This window comes from Enhydra lutris, unplaced genomic scaffold (genome assembly GCF_002288905.1).
Source record: "Enhydra lutris kenyoni isolate GAN:26980312 unplaced genomic scaffold, ASM228890v2 scaffoldscaffold12, whole genome shotgun sequence".
Taxonomy (NCBI): domain Eukaryota; kingdom Metazoa; phylum Chordata; class Mammalia; order Carnivora; family Mustelidae; genus Enhydra; species Enhydra lutris.
The window spans coordinates 73,066,242-73,082,130 of NW_019154096.1; the positions used below are offsets into that span (position 1 = coordinate 73,066,242).

Below are 15,889 nucleotides of genomic sequence, written 5' to 3' on the forward strand. Positions count from 1 at the left end.
CCTGGTGAACTCATTCATAAAATGGGGAGTAGCCACACCCCCCCAAGACTATCAGAAGGACTAAGGAGGAGTCTGTATAGAGCGTTGGCGGACTACAGTCAAAGGCAGACTACATTCATGACTACCCCCATGCCAAAGGTAAGGGATGGCTGGGTCCCTCCCTGTCCCAGCCATCCATTACCATTTGGCTCTACAATGACAGCAAGGCCACCAGAGACTTACTTCCGGCGACAGTGTGCCAGGAGGCCCCATTGACTGTCCCGTCCTCTTTCTGGAAGTCCTCTGTGTGGCACACCCTCCGCCTGGCGTCGGTCATGAGGCGGTGCGTGGAGGCGTAGGAGTAGGCCAGCCAGCGGAACACGTGGTCATCAGGGGTGGGGCTGGGCTCCTGCGTCTTCCACAGTGACCGCACCATGTCGTAGGGGTAAGCCACCACCAGCTCGCCCCCCTGCAGGTTGCCGCCCAGGACAAAGGGGATTTTCTCCATCCAGGCTATGACAGCCCTGGTCTCCACCGCCACCTGTGAATGCGGCACATTTAAACAGGCTTTGAGAAATAAAGATCGGAAGGAAACTGCTTCCTCTCCCTACTTTCCAAACAGGGACATGGTTGAAAGAACAACCATTTTGTGGAATACTTGCAGCAAAAAATGTAGAATTTCAAAATTTGGCTGAAGCAAGCTAGATTTTTTTGCAAATCATGGATAGGAATATTTCCTGTAGGAATATCCCAGTTCACGCCCAGGGAGAAAAGATGGAGTTAGCGCGTCAACACTTCTCAACTCCAGTGAATCAATGGACCAGGCATGTCTATCTTTGGCTCCAAAGAGCAGAGAAAGAGAGAAAACCAACAGAATAGTCTCCCCAGGGAAGAGCATACACACCCAAGGAAAACATCAACCCAGAATACGACCAGCCTCTAAGCCAGGGGCTGGTAGCCTCTTTCTGCAAAGGACCAGATGGGAAATACTTTAGGTTTTGATGGCCCTGTGGTCTCTGTCCCAACTACCCAGCTCTGTCCTTGTAGCAGGGGAAGCGCCAGAAACAACACGCAGATGAACAGGGCTGGGTTCTGATAAGACACCAGGTACACCAACAAGCCTGGGCGGGAAGTAGCCCGCCTACAGGCTGCAGCTCGCCAGCCCCTGCTCCACGGGGCCTAGTCTGGTCGACAGCTCACGGCCAGCTTATAGAAACACCGAAGAATAGGTTACATGACACGGAAAGGATACAGCTGGCAGCACCCAGACAGTGGAAAATGTGTCAAGACGATCTAATCCGGTTGCTGGTACCTTAGTTGTTACGAGATAAGCAACGAGCTGAACGACAGCAAAATTGCAAGGGAAAGAGGCAGGAAGTGAAACAGGAGAAAGTTAAAGGAGACTGGAAAGCCCGTGCTCCTGACCACAACGAGGGAGCTTCGCTGGTTCCTGACTTCAGCTACAAGAGGGGCGCCCGGGTGTCTCGGTCGGGTAAGAGGCCCACTCCTGATTTGGTCTCAGGTCATCATCTCCTGGGTCGCGAGATCGAGCCCTGCATAGAGCTCCATGTTCAGTGCGGGAATCTGCTTGAGATTTTCTCGTTCCCTCTGCCCCCGCAAAACAAATAAATAAACCTTAAAAATAAAATCTAAGAGAGAGAATGATAATAGGGCAAATGTGAACCCTGCCTGGATATTTCCTAATACTAGAAATAACTGATTTTGATAGGATAATGGTAATTGCTCATGGCTTTAAAAGAGACTCTGAGCTTTTAGAGATGCCGAAATATCTGCGCATGAAATGACGTCACTCCCAGGGTTTGCCTCAGTAATTCTGGGGAGGAGGAGGAAGCGGGTGCAGATGTAGATGGATGAGAACGGACAGATACTGAAGTTGAGATGGGAACACCAGGACCCTGAAAGCTTTCGCTCCAGTTCCCTACGGTTGGCGTTTTTTAATGATAAAAAGTTGAAAGAAAGTAAGGAAGAAAGGGAGGAAGGAACAAATGAACAAAGGAAGGAAAGAAGGAAAAGAGAAAGAAGGGAAGGGAGGGAGGGAGAAAAGAGGGAGGGGGAAGGAAGGAACTCACAATGTTCGAAGCCAAAATTAGAAAGCCTGATATGGTCAATATTGATATGAATTCAATTATTTATCCTAAGTTACTGATTCCTATGAAGAGAATTCCAGCAGAATAAAATTTGATAATGGGAAAGAAATAAAGACTGGAAAATGGCTTGGCTGCGCGGTACAGAAAGTTGATTGAGGAACGAAATTGACTTAGGGTTCATTAAGTTGTGTTTTTCTTCCTAAACACATCAGGGGCCCTGGATGGGACTGTTGTAGAACTTGGCTCATTCCACAGGATCATCGCTGGTCCCTGCTTGTCCTCTGCTCTATGTTGATACAATAAACACCCATTAACCCACCATCCGTGCCCAAAAACAGATCTTAAGGACAATTTCTGTATAATATGTGATTCCCTCTGTCCCATCCTCCTGTTTTGCACTCAGAGGTAAGCACTGTATCCTCAAGGATGCGATTCGCATTCTTTTTGTTTTACCCTAGGTGTGTACGCTTAAAAATACATTATTTGGTTTTACTTGTTTTTGCTCTTAAAAAGGTGGGGGGGTAACCATACTGATTGTTTTCTCCATTTTTTTCCCCTTAATTCATGTTTCCAAGGTGTATCTGTATTGTTGCAAAAAAGCTGTAGCTCAGTCCTTTCCACTTCAGTACAAGGATGTCATCGTTTAACTGTCCTTGTGATGGGGGTATAGAGGTAATTCTCAATTTTTTACTGTACTGAACAGTGGTGGTTTTTTTTTTTTTTTTGAGCTTCCTTTTGGTATACATGTGCTGAAATTTATCCTGCGTGAAGTGGGACTGCAGAGTCATAAGAAATACACATATTCCACTTTACAAGATAATCAAATTATTCTCTGAAGTCATGGCGCTAATTTACACTCGCACCCACAATGCATGCGAGAGCCACTGGCCCTATATCCTCTCCAACGCTCAGCTACTGTCAGACTTCTTAATTTGCCAACCAGTGGGTGTAAAATGTTCTCTTATTTGCATTCCTTAGTACTAGTAAGGCTGAACATATTTTCATGTTTATTAACCATATTTCCTCTTCCACGAATTGCCTCTTCATATTCTTTTACCCATTTTTCTATTGAGCCATTTATATTTTTCTTATTTGTTATTCTTTATATATTTGAAAGTTTTAATTCTTTTCTAATTTCCTAATTTGCAAATAATTTCTCTTGGTTTTTAGCTTCTCTCTTATGGTTTTAAAATTTTGATGAGCAAGCTTTCCTATGTCGGTTATGTAGTTGAGTTTATTAATCTTTTATTTTATGATTAATGTCATTTAAAATAGCCTTCTCCCTGAAACTAGTTATCTGTATTATAAAGTTTCACTAAGAGATTTTCCTGGGAGTGATGATTAAATCTTATCAAATGATTCTTTCAACAGACAAATCCCTTCATATTATTTCTTGGTTTTTCTCTTATTTCTGCTCTTACTTTTTGATCACAATCTTTATACATTTTGGGGGGTTCTTCTGTTATTCATTTGCTAATTTCTTTAGCTAATTTTTAGCCTTTCTTCTTTGGAATATAATCATTGAAAGGTATAAAATTCCTAAAAGTATAAGAGTTTTTGTGGTACTCCACCAATTTTGATACGTAATGTTTTCACTGTTGGGTTCTAATTATTATTATTTTTTTAAGATTTTATTTATTTATTTGACAGACAGAGATCACAAGTAGGCAGAGAGGCAGACAGATAGAGAGAGAGGTGGAAGCAGGCTCCCTGCAGAGCAGAGAGCCCGATGCGGGGCTTGATCCCAGGACACTGGGACCATGACCTGAGCCGAAGGCAGAGGCTTTAACCCACTGAGCCACCCAGGTGCCCCAGGTTCTAATTATTTTTCAGTTGCAAGTACAGTCTTTTTCTTTGACTTATTATTTAGAAGTATTTTTCTTTAATTTTCTAAAGAGGTGGTGATATTTTCATCAGCCTATTTACTGTCTTCTGGTTGAACTGTATGTTGGTGAGAGCATCATGGTCTACTCCTATTCTCTGGAACTGGCTGAGATTTCCCTTAGAGCCCAGAGCATGTCAATTTTTGAAAATGCTCCAGGGGTGGGGCGTCTGGGTGGCTCAGTGGGTTAAAGCCTCTGCCTTTGGCTCAGGTCATGATCCCAGGGTCTTGGAATCGAGCCCCACGTTGGGCTCTCTGCTCGGCAGGGAGCCTGCTTCCCCCTCTCTCTGCCTGCCTCTCTGCCTGCTTGTGGTCTTTGTCTGTCAAATAAATAAATAAAATCTTAAAAAAAAAAAAAAAAGAAAATGTTCCAGGGAATACTCAAGAAAATACACTATTATCTACCTAGTGGTTGTAGACTTCTTATAGATCCCTATGTCAAGCTGTTGACTGTTTTTCAAGTCTTTATCTTTGCTGACTTCTTATCTAACGTAACCACAACCGAAAAAAGTGTTGGTGGTAGAGGATCTGTGTAATTCCTCATGTGTTTCCCAAAGATGACAAGCTCAGAAAGCTAAATTCTAGTCTTAAAGCAAAGACTGATATCCAAGGACTTTCTCTAAGCTGAAGAATTCCTTATTTCTCCTAGCCTCGGGGCCAAGAACGTTGGCAACCATATTCTAATTCTGGTCCAAGAGTTCCCAAATGATAACATCACTTGAATTCTCAGCCTTACCAGACGTCATCAGTACGTTTGTTTGAAAGAAAACTGTGTATGGGGGTGGGGATGATTGTATAGGATGGAACTGGGAAATGAGAGAGAATACAGAAGACTCAGAGGCCCTGAACCCTTTATTCCCCATAAGCTACCCATGGGTTCCCTAGCCACACCATAGACACTGCCACTGTCTGTCTACATCACTTGACTGGTTGCTTCCTGAGGGCCTGGATAACACCATCCTATGACTCCCTAAATGAGGCAACCATGCTGGCCTTCCTCCAGTAAGTGGTGCCTGCCCATGGGGTGGGCTGGAGCCCCAAGACAGAGCAGGGGAGTTGCCTTCTCTCCATTCATCATTTCTCCCTTGGTTCCTCATGGACAGAAGCCAGTTATTTTTATTTTTTGTTTTCTTGAGCTTGCAATGTGCTTGCCTAAAATATAGCATTTTCCAGCTTTCAGGAAGCCACAGTGGGTTGAGAGCATGTTTTGATTCGATTTTGGCCAATGAAATTGAAGCCTAAGTATGATGGAGGAAATCAAGGAATAATTCTTAAAATTAACTGAATTGTCTAAGAGGAGGATCTTCTGAATTCTTTTTTCTTTTTTGTTGTTTCTTAACGCCTTTTTTTGTTTGTTTGTTCCTTAATTCTTGCTCCCCTCTTCCTTCACAGCCATGACAGCTGGAGCACCCACCGCCATCTTGGATTTTGATCTTGAGAGTGGAAGTCATACACTAACATGGTGGAAGCAGAAAGATAGATGAGTCTTTGGTTCCTGATGTTCACAGGGCTTCTGTCTGGCCGGGCTTCTATCCTCTGCCTTTAGAGTCCTTCTATGTGAAAATAAATAAATAAACAAACTTGTCCCTCATTAAGCTGCTGTCATTTTGGATTTTTCCATTGTTCCCACTGAATCTAACCCTAACTCATATAAGCAATCAAAGCAGCCCTCCTGAAGGACATATACAATCAGAGGTCAGGGGTAAAGAGGTAGATGACAATGGGAAGGGGAAGCCATAAAAGGCATGCAAAATTTTGTGAAAATTCTTTCTCCCACACACACTCTTGGAAAAAGAAGACTGAAAAATTTGAGGGAAGCATTTCTCACTCAATGCATTTCTTTTCTTTCCAAAGAAGCATGACGTGTAATGATCCATGAGGACTTACTGAAATAAAATTAAGGTCTCTCAAGCAATCAGTAAGTTCTAAGGACAATTTCATAGCAATTCCATAGCATGGCCGAAGCTGAGAGTAATATGGACAGTAATATGGCAGGGTTTTTGGCTTTTCTTTGTTGTTGTTGTTTTTAAAGCCCTGTGTGGTTGTAAAGAGACCTAATTCAACGATTTCTCTTTTATGAAGAATATCTGCAAATATCAACTTTAAAGGTAGTTATTTTTTAGCACACTTCCCCGCTTTGGGAGAAAACATGAAAGGGAAAAAAAAAATGGTTTTGTCTTGTTCTTAAATGTCAGATCTTCCGCAAATACCAGCGGGTGTTAACTTTGGCCTTCCACTGCTCTGCAAATGATGGGGTATTTTTACTCACCGTGGCATTTTCAGACAGAAACCACTCAGGGATTGCAATATAGTGATTGGGAACTTTCCTTGGAATGTTCTGCCGGTCCTCTGCCTCCCAGAGCAGTGTGTTTAAGTCGGGGAAGTTGTTGTTGATGTCGATTCCATCATGGGTCCAGCGCCCCAGGGACCAGCCACCCAGCTCCGAGCCCTGGGAGACAATTCCAAATGTGAGGGACCCACAGGCTTCTGGTCTTCTCCCACAAAAGACGTCCCTGTCTCCAGGCCCACCATCCCCACCTGGGTGTGTCTCTAAGCCTCACAGGTCCTCTGGCCCAAAGTCGGCCCCCAAAAGAGAACAATGAAGCGCCCTCTAGTACTACCACCTCTAGTAGGTGGGGGGTAATACCGCCAAATCACCCCAAGAAGGAAGGCAGAGCCTCACCCCAGCCACACGGCAGTGTTCAAGAGGTATTACAACCCTTCCCCCCAACCTTCTCACCCCCCTAGAACTTCTAGACTGGTCAGATAAAACTCTGAGTAGGAATGAACCCAAGAGTCCAACATTGCAAAATCAACCACCATCGCATTAACACAGTCTCCCAGCCGTGCCCACGAGTCTGGCTTGCAAACCTCTGACCAGTGGACCTTACAGATCGGGCACCAAAAGTCCCTGACCAACTCGGTGCCCAAAAACACAACCCCAATTCCGTATTATCAGGCGTACGTGTGACAGGTACCAAGTACAGTCTTACACTTTATTCCCAGATAATACTAATAATAGTCCATCCACAACGTAACCTGCACAAAGCCTACGCCACAATTAGAACATGAAATGTAAACGATCTCTCAGAATAACAAAAACAGCTCTCCTCGGAGCACCGAGAGCATGACAGGCCACAGATGTACTGAGGATCTGTCTTGATGGGTGCCTCCTCCAGGTTCAGCATTCTTTTCATTCTCTTCTACTGGATTATTCCCTCGCCTTCACTTTTTCCAGAGCGTTGGCCTGTCTACCTCTCAGGTGCCCACGATTCCCAATTCCTGCTTTGCACCTTTCGGGAACCCTGTGAGTTTACCTGCCCCCGCGGAGAGACACTGAAAGAGAAGCCAGGACATGGAAGAGAAATTGACTCATGGCCCAGCGGGCTCTGTGGGGGGGGCGACCTAGCGGCTACCCTGGCCAACAGGGGGCGGCATCATTACCCCTTCGTAGGCCTTCTGGTAGCCGTCGGGGTTGAGGGATGGGAGGATGTGAATCCGGGTCTCCTCCACCAGGCGGACGATGCGTGCGTTGCCGGCCAAGTACTCTTGGCACAGGAACTGCATGAGCAACAGCGTCAGCTCCCGGCCCAGCACCTCATTGCCGTGGGCCCCTGCGATGTAGTGGAACTCTGGCTCGCCTTTACTCGAGGACAGGAAAAAATACAGTCCATATGGGCGCTTCTAGCAGAACAGCCCTTACCATTTAGGATTAAAAAGATCTCTGAGTAATAGCAACTTACAGTTTTACCCCATCTCGTCTTACAAATGGGCCCCCCAAGTTCTATCACTACCCTTTTTTAAAATTCCCCAATAGGTACGTAAGAAAATGTGTAAAAAATTCATAGATGATACCAGCCCCTGGGTAATCATATTTATTCTTATTTAGCGAGAACGGAGAAAGTGATACAGTGCGTAAGGTTGAAAATTCACAAATTAAACATAAGACAGGGCAATTATTTTTCTCTTTGGGGAGGCAATCGTTCTCCTCCAAAGAAGGTCCTATTAAATCTAAAAGGAGATAGAGATGGATAAACAGAAGCAGAAAACAGACCAGCAGGGGACATGGGCACTGACGCAATTTTGTAAGGGGGCTGCCTTTGAGTTCTTCTCAGCTCACTTTCTCCAATGTTGGGGCTTATCAGAGCCCAGCATAGGCTGACAATACTTATTCTCTCACTGGCAAAGCAACTACTTTTAAGGAAATGTAATTTTATCTGCAGATCCAGTCCTTACACTTTCGAAGGAACTCCTAAGAGGAACTCCTGAAATACTGACGAATTTAGAGTTGAATGAAGCAGGCAAACCTCAGACTTAAATATAAGGGGATTTCTAAAAGACTCGCAGAGTTACCAAAAAGAAAACCGGAGAAGCCCCTCTGACCCAGAGAATCCAGGTTCCAGAGTGACTGAAGGAGAAATGGCGGAAGCCAGGAAATGCTCAAAAATGGAATTAAAATAAAAAATTAGGGGACCTCCCTCTAATTTAAGTCATTAATAACTTAAGTCCAAAATTTTCTTCTATAAAAGGATTCAAGGATTCAATCCTAGCCACCTCTGGCCACTTTCTTTGGTCAGTGTGACTGGCCTCAGAGTGGAGAACAGAATGAAACATGGTTCATTTGGAGTAAAGGAAGGTATGACTCCCTTAAATAAGTCAACAGCCTCTAACTCAGAAACCAAATTTGCAGACTCTTTGTGTGAGAGTGGCATGTGGATGGCTCCTGGCCTGTTTCACGAATGTTCTCATGGAGGTGAGCTATCTCCTGGTCCTTTAAGAAGAAAACAGACATGGAGGGACAGGTGCATCACAGCGGGGCAACCTCACCAACTTCGTGCTCTCCAGGGTGATCCGAGATCTCCACGGCATACAGCTTCAGCCCCTGGTGGCTCTTGCCGATGTTGTAAATTCTGGTGATGTTGGGGCACATTTCATTCACGACCTTCATCAGCTGAAAAACAAAACAGTTAAGGCTCTGAGCAGTGGTGGCTAGGTGCTAAAGGAGCCGAGCTCCCCAGACCACCACCTGCTGTTCCCCTCCCACAGCCCCCCTGCATGCCCTCGCCCTCCCCAAACACCAGCACCATCCCCTCTGCCTGGAATGTTCTCCTCAGGTTGTAACTCTCACCTCCCTTGGCTGTGGTCTCACCTTTGCACTGTGGTTTCCTGTTTTCTTTTTGTCTCCTCGCTAGACTACAGATCCTTTAAAGGACACACTGAGCCTTTGATCCCTATAACCCTGCCTAAATAAACATTTATTACTGAATATCCATTTTTTCTCATCATTTGGTAAACATCTTTCATGTGTCAGGCTGAGGGAAAACACGGCTCCCGTCCTCCTGGTGCTCACAGAGCGCAACAAAGGGGTCACCGGATGGCCCAATCCACTGACGCTAAGTAGCGGGGTGCAGGGAAGCCATGGTAACAGCAGGTCGTGTGGGGGAAAGGTAGAGAAAGCAGACTTTCATGAGGAAGAAAAATTAGATGTGTGTCATTTCCTGAACTTTGCATTTAAAGTTGAGCTTGCTAGACAGACAACTTTGGCCCGAGGGGGTGAGACGAGCCGCCAGAGGAGGGAAGGGGGGCACTGCTAGTCCCAGGAGCACAGGCTGCCCTTGAGAGGAAGGAGCAGCTGACGACAAGGGCCGGTCATCCACAACAGGGCACAAGCAGAAACCTGCCATCACTGGGGAGACAGCAGGTGAGGGAAACGTGGCTTCGGTGCCCATCACCGTGGGGGACACGCACATGCTACAGGGTTGAAGTGGGACCTCGTGCTCCGCACCACAACTTCCCAAGGGACACAGTGACAATGTCACTAATAATGTCAACAATCGCATTAGCCACACAGTCTATTTCTTCCCTGACTTTCCCTGTCATGAGCGCCAGGTGAAGTAGGTAAGGCACAGTGATCGCCCCCATTCTACAGATATGGAGACGGAGGCTCAGAGAACCACTGAGGGATTTGCCCAGGGTCACCCAGTGGGTACCAGGGGCTTTGGACTCAGGGCTCTTCTCCATCCCTGCAGGTGCAGCAAAGCAACGAACACCAGCCCATCTCGGCCGCCCATTCCATCAGCAGCACTCCATGACCATTCTGAAGATGGCCGCAGTGCACTCACCCTCTGCCTTGGGGTCCCGCATACTAGTCGCTACGAACTCCAGCCATCCTCACCTCCCAGCATCAGCCTCACCAGAGGGCCCACTGCCTTGGTTGGGATCAATGACCAGTTCTGTAGACACCGCCGCTCGAGTCATCTTTAACTAGGCAACAAACACAACCGTCCTGCACGCAGCCTGACTGTCCCTTGATGCCCGCCCCAACTCTTTCCTCCGGTCAGCTGCAGGAGCAACACGCCACCGGCATTCTTCAAGATCAGGACGTTGACACTGGAGAACAAGCTCCGCCTTCTGTCGGATGCACACTTAGTCATGGAGACATCTCTGTATGGAATGGCCTCAGCCATGACATACCAGTCACCTCCTCATACCCCGGCCATCCTAGCATTTCCCTCCCGGCCACATGACCTCTTTGTGCTGTAGTGTCACGAGCACCTTTACACATGAGGATGACACAAGCATTTGAGGGGTCTCCTTTATGAAGGTTCTTTACAGTTCTCTCTGCACAGAGAGAAATCCTCTCTGAAATGCCAGGAAGGGGTTCCCCAGAGGCCACCAGCCCCGTCAAAGACCTGGCTGGTGATCCACCTTGCTTATTCCTGAACAGAACCTAAGACGTCTTACTGGAGTTGCGGTCTTGATGGTTAAAGTGACAGTAAGGACTAGAACTTCTTCCTGGCCTCAGAGCATGCATTCTTGGCGGGGGGTGTGGGGGGGAAACATCATCCCCTCAGAGGTGAAAACCGGTTGTCTGGGGCTAAAGGTCTCACACATCACAATGCTTTGTGGCCCTCCAAAGCTCAGCCCTACCCAACAAAATCTTAATCGTCAGTATTTAATATAATGGGCTAAGAAATTATATGAATTTATTAATAAATAATTAACAATGGTCAATTAATTATTAATAATATAATATTATAATAATTAATAATTAGTTGCTTATTAATTGTTAATATTTAATATAATGGGTTAAGAAATTATAAGGATTTAATAAATAATTAACATTGTTAATCAATTAATTATTAACGATATAATAAAAATAATACTCAGAGGTGAAAACCGGTTGTCTGGGGCTAAAGGTCTCACACATCACAATGCTTTGTGGCCCTCCAAAGCTCAGCCCTACCCAACAAAATCTTAATCGTCAATATTTAATATAATGGGTTAAGAAATTATACGAATTTATTAATAAATAATTAACAATGGTCAATTAATTATTAATAATATAATATTATAATAATTAATAATTAGTTGCTTATTAATTGTTAATATTTAATATAATGGGTTAAGAAATTATAAGGATTTAATAAATAATTAACATTGTTAATCAATTAATTATTAACGATATAATAAAAATAATAATTAATTAATAATTGTTAATATTTAATATAATGGGTTAAGAAATTATAAGAATTTATTAATAAATAATTAACAATTATTGATTAATTATTAATTAATAATTGTTAATATTTAATATAATGGGTTAAGAAATTATAAGAATTAATAATAACTAAGAAAGTGTCTAAAAAGCTTCCTGGGGGGAGGGGGTGATAATGAAACCAGGTGAGAATGATCACCCAGAGAGCACCTGGGTTTGCAGGGCTGAGCCCCATCGAGACTCTGATTCTCCATCCTGGAGATGGGATACACTTTGCCAACCTTGTGTCTACTGAACCCTCGGTTCTGCTGCTTCCCTGCCCCTCTGCAGGAGAGAGAAACAGAGCGCTCTTCTCTAGCAATTCAGTTTCCAGTAATATACATCCTGCATAAAGGATGCTATGATGATAGGCATGATGGCACTTGCTGTGGTGTTACACCTTCTCCCCGGGAGCACGGAGCCCAGAGATGTCCCAGTGCTCCAGGGCAAGAAGGCAGCAGGGAAGAGCGTGCTCCATCTGCTCCCTGGAACATTCTGCAGCAGCACGATCACAACTATAGGGACAGCATGGAAGGTGGCTCGTGATCCAATGTTAACTGAGGAACGAGAGCAAAATTATCCCCATCCTCTCATCAAAACTGAATGAATTCTGCGAATGCAGAGACAAACTCTGGACCGGAATGGGGGAAAATGCAAATGGCTGATTCTTGAGGGCGGTGGGCTCAGGGAAGATGGACCTTAGATTTTGGGTTCGCATTTGATGTTGGCACAATATTGTTTCTCCAATGAATTAAAATGTTTTTTTAAAGGGTGGGGAGAAGAAAAAAGTCCCCTTCCACTAGCTTTAGTCATTTGCTTGGGAAACAGGCACTGTATCTGGTCCCATGGAAGAGGAGTCCCAGAGGGCGGGAGGGAGAATGGTGGTAGGAGGCACTCCCGGGGTGAGGAGGTGGGCTTGTCCAGGTCTACCAGCGGGCTGCCCTGCCCTGGCTTCTTGCCACAATCACCCACACTCCCGGGCAGGCTCAGCCACAGCCCTTGACCCACCTTCACTGCCCTGGAAATCAACGGCCCTCGCTGGCTGCCTTTGACCCACGTCTGCATCACAGCCTGCTTCATGGCCAGCCAACCTGGACTGCCCGAGCCTTGCTCCCTGACGGCACGTGCCCAACACCAAGGTGAAATCGTGAACCTTTTCCTCAAAACCACTTATTTTCCTCCCTTTGTGGACAGTACCCCCCCTCCTCAGAAGCCTGCCAGACCCCTCTCTCCAAACTCATTCCAACAGGAGACCTAGGACTAGCCAGCCCTCCTCAGAGCTGCCTCTCTCTCATCCCTCTTCAGGCCTGCTGGCCCCTTTCTTAGAGACCATGTTCATCCCCACCAGTCTGCTCCCCACATGCCTTCCAGATGGATCTCCCCAAAACACTGCTCTGCCATGTAAAATCCTCCTCTGGTTCTCAGATGCTATACAAAAGCCTCTCCCGGCACTCCGGCAAGCCTCCTCTTCTGGCAGACTGATACAGAAGCATGCCGCTCTGCGCCTACCTCCAGCCCTTTGCTCTGGCTGCCTGGGGTGCCCTCCCTTCTGTCTCCGCCTGCCCAAGGCTGGCCAAAGGCCCCGGACCATAGCCGACCCCATCTGCAACCAAAGCCCTTCCCCACCAAGCCAACCGGGCCGGTCACTCCTCCTTCCTATCCCCCAGCTCCCTCCCTGGAAGGACCTCCAATGTACATATGTGTCTAGTACACACTACAGAGCGACACAGCCTCTGCCTTCAGGGTCCCAAAGGAAGGAGATGTATATAGACAAAGAGGTGACACGGCATTGAGAAACGGTGACACTTGCCACGGAGGCTGGAGCATTCCTGGAGGGGTGGCCTCACTCTGCCTGCGACACCAGCGTTGCGCAACCTGCTCATTGCCCTCCCCTCCCCTTCCCTTCCCAGCGCCTTCAAAGTCAGTGCTCTAGAAATATCTCCTGCACATATTCTCAGCACTTCCCATGCAATATGTTTTTCTATTTTCTCTCTTCTCTTCCTGCTCCGCTGCTGTTTCTCTCTCTTTGTCTGTCTTTTTTTTTTTTGTTGTTTGTTGGAAATGTCTCTCTCAATACTAGGATAAACTAACATTTTTTTTTTTTCTGAAGTAGAAAGATTTCTATAGTAACCCAGCAGACTCCACATGGGGAATTGCTAAAATGCTGGCTTCTTTTTCATCCCCAAGGGCCAGGAATCCAAATGGCAAATCAGTTCCGGCTTGAACACCCTTCAGGACTGAGAGATGCTCCCTAGAGTGGTTTCCAGCCGAGGGCTGTGGAGCCCTGGGGTCACCCACCATCCATCACCTGCAGGAGCCACACTGACCATTCCAAGTGTCCCCTTGGCTCTCCATGACCAGGTGATGGGCAGCATAGCTGCCCACAGCACAAAGTGCATTCCACTAGCTCCCCTCTTCTGGAAGGATCCCGATTTTCTACCCGGAGCAACTCTTTACAGATACCAGCTACCCAGAGTCTTGGTGCAGTAGCTCATTTTAAATGCATTTAGATTCATTGCTTCTGACATTAATTGCACCAGCTGAGTGGATATTTGCCTAGTTTCTGGGCTCGCAAAGAAACCCTGACACATGCAGTGAGCAAAGCTGTGTTAACCCGCAAGTGCTCCGCGCCATGGCAGGGTGGGCAGAGTCTTGTGAATGCCGGTGATTCACAGACCTCAGGTCCACACACAGTGTCCCAACTTCTGAAGAGCAAGATAGCAAGACCATATCTTTCGCGGGTCCCACCTCTAAGTCTAGGCTGGCAGGTGTCTGGAAGCTCTGGGTGAGTGGCTCAAATTCAATGCCATTGAGACAAACTGGGTTTGTCAATTTCCTGGGATGAGGCGGAGAGGCCTCTGGGCTCATTGCTCTGACCTCAGGATGGTGGGACTTGGACTGGACGGCAGGCTCCTTCTCTCGGCACCCACCAACCCTTGCTTTGAGCCCTGCTAATTTGCCATTGGTGAATCCCTGTTCTGTAAATGTATTCATGAGGATATGTCCCTGTTCTGTCTCTTCAAACAGATTCTCAGATAACCAAGGATTTCTCATTCATCAGCCCTCCTTGATCTTTCCTAGCACCATGCCGGGGGCAAAGGCCGGACAGGGTTTCACAGGCAAAGCACTCAGCAAGGGCCCTGCTCTTTCATCTTGTCCTAATTAATGGCTGGTCCCTTCTCCCTTCTGGGCCCAGCATGCAAACACCGTCCATGGATCGGAATTACTTGGTTTCTGTAACTAAATCTGGGGATAATCTCAGCTGGGACGGACTTTCACTCCGAATGGCACGAAGGCACTGAGCTCTGTAAAAGTATGGGGCAGTAGTTCTGAAGACTGGCCGTACATTAGAAACACAAGAAGACCTGTTAAATATTTAGACCACTGGGTCCTTCTCCTAAGGATTCTTTTTAAAAAGTGGCTTGAGGTGGGGTTCAAGCACAGGTGTTTTTCCAAATTTCCCCAGGTGATTCCGTGATAGAACCAAGATGGAGAATCAGAGAGTGAATAACAAGGGGGGCAGAGCTCTAGCTTTCCTCAGTGACCAGGCTTCCCCATCAGTAAGGTCCGGAGGGCTGACCACGTTGTTGCAGGTCAACTGCTAACACAGTAAATTAACGTGGGTCCTACGTGAAGGCTTCCCGCTGTGACTTTTATCAGTGGTGTTCTAGATCCTTTTTCTTCTTTAACTCTTCCTATGACTAAGTCAGTTATCACATGAACACACAGTGAGTCTTAAGAACTATTATCAAATCAGAAAAGTCTGGATCCAGATTCTGTTCCAACCACTTGCTGGAGTGGGAGCCCTCATCGGGTAACCAGAAACCCCGTGAGGCATTCTCAACGTAGAGACTATAAGCATTCAGGGTGGTTTCAGAGAACCAAAACAATCATTCAGATTCCTCTATCCCAAACACATCACCCTAATCTCTAGAGGGAAAACAAACAACAAACAACGCTGTTCTTCTGGGTACAGGATATAAAGGCCCTGAGAAATCCAGAACTTACCTGGCGCATTTCCTTGTGGCTGTGGTGCTTAAAATCCAGGTCGTCAGTGGTGGTCATTTCATTCCTTCGGTGATAATAGTTGTTTGGATCTGGGGACAGAAATACGGTTTGGAATTCACTCGGGTAATTCGGTTGCTTGCGGTGGCTCTGTGAGTTGCCTGATTCGCATGGAGACACGACCCACTCTCCAGCTTCTAACAAGTGCACTGAGGTGAGAGTCAACTTTCGAGAAACATCTCAGGACTCAGAATTAGCCAGTGGTGGAGATGGACCTGGAGCCAGAATGCCTGGTTCAAATCTCCACTCTTCTATGAAGTGCTGTGTGACCTTGGGTAAGTCCCTGGAGCAGTCTCTGCCTCAGTTTCTTCACCGGAA

The 15,889-nt window shown here is 46.3% G+C and overlaps 1 protein-coding gene across 1 annotated transcript in view; it reads right to left on the reverse strand.

The window, feature by feature from the left end:
- LOC111145158 (carboxypeptidase X, M14 family member 2) overlaps positions 1 to 15,889 on the reverse strand; it is a 126,951-nt gene that overhangs the window by 13,272 nt on the left and 97,790 nt on the right. The window contains exons 7-11 of the mRNA XM_022499853.1: positions 15,515 to 15,603; positions 8,797 to 8,920; positions 7,414 to 7,610; positions 6,239 to 6,418; positions 223 to 520 (exon numbers count right to left, since the gene is read on the reverse strand). Of these exons, the coding sequence (XP_022355561.1) occupies positions 223 to 520; positions 6,239 to 6,418; positions 7,414 to 7,610; positions 8,797 to 8,920; positions 15,515 to 15,603 (888 nt within the window). The remainder of the gene's footprint in view (positions 1 to 222; positions 521 to 6,238; positions 6,419 to 7,413; positions 7,611 to 8,796; positions 8,921 to 15,514; positions 15,604 to 15,889) is intronic.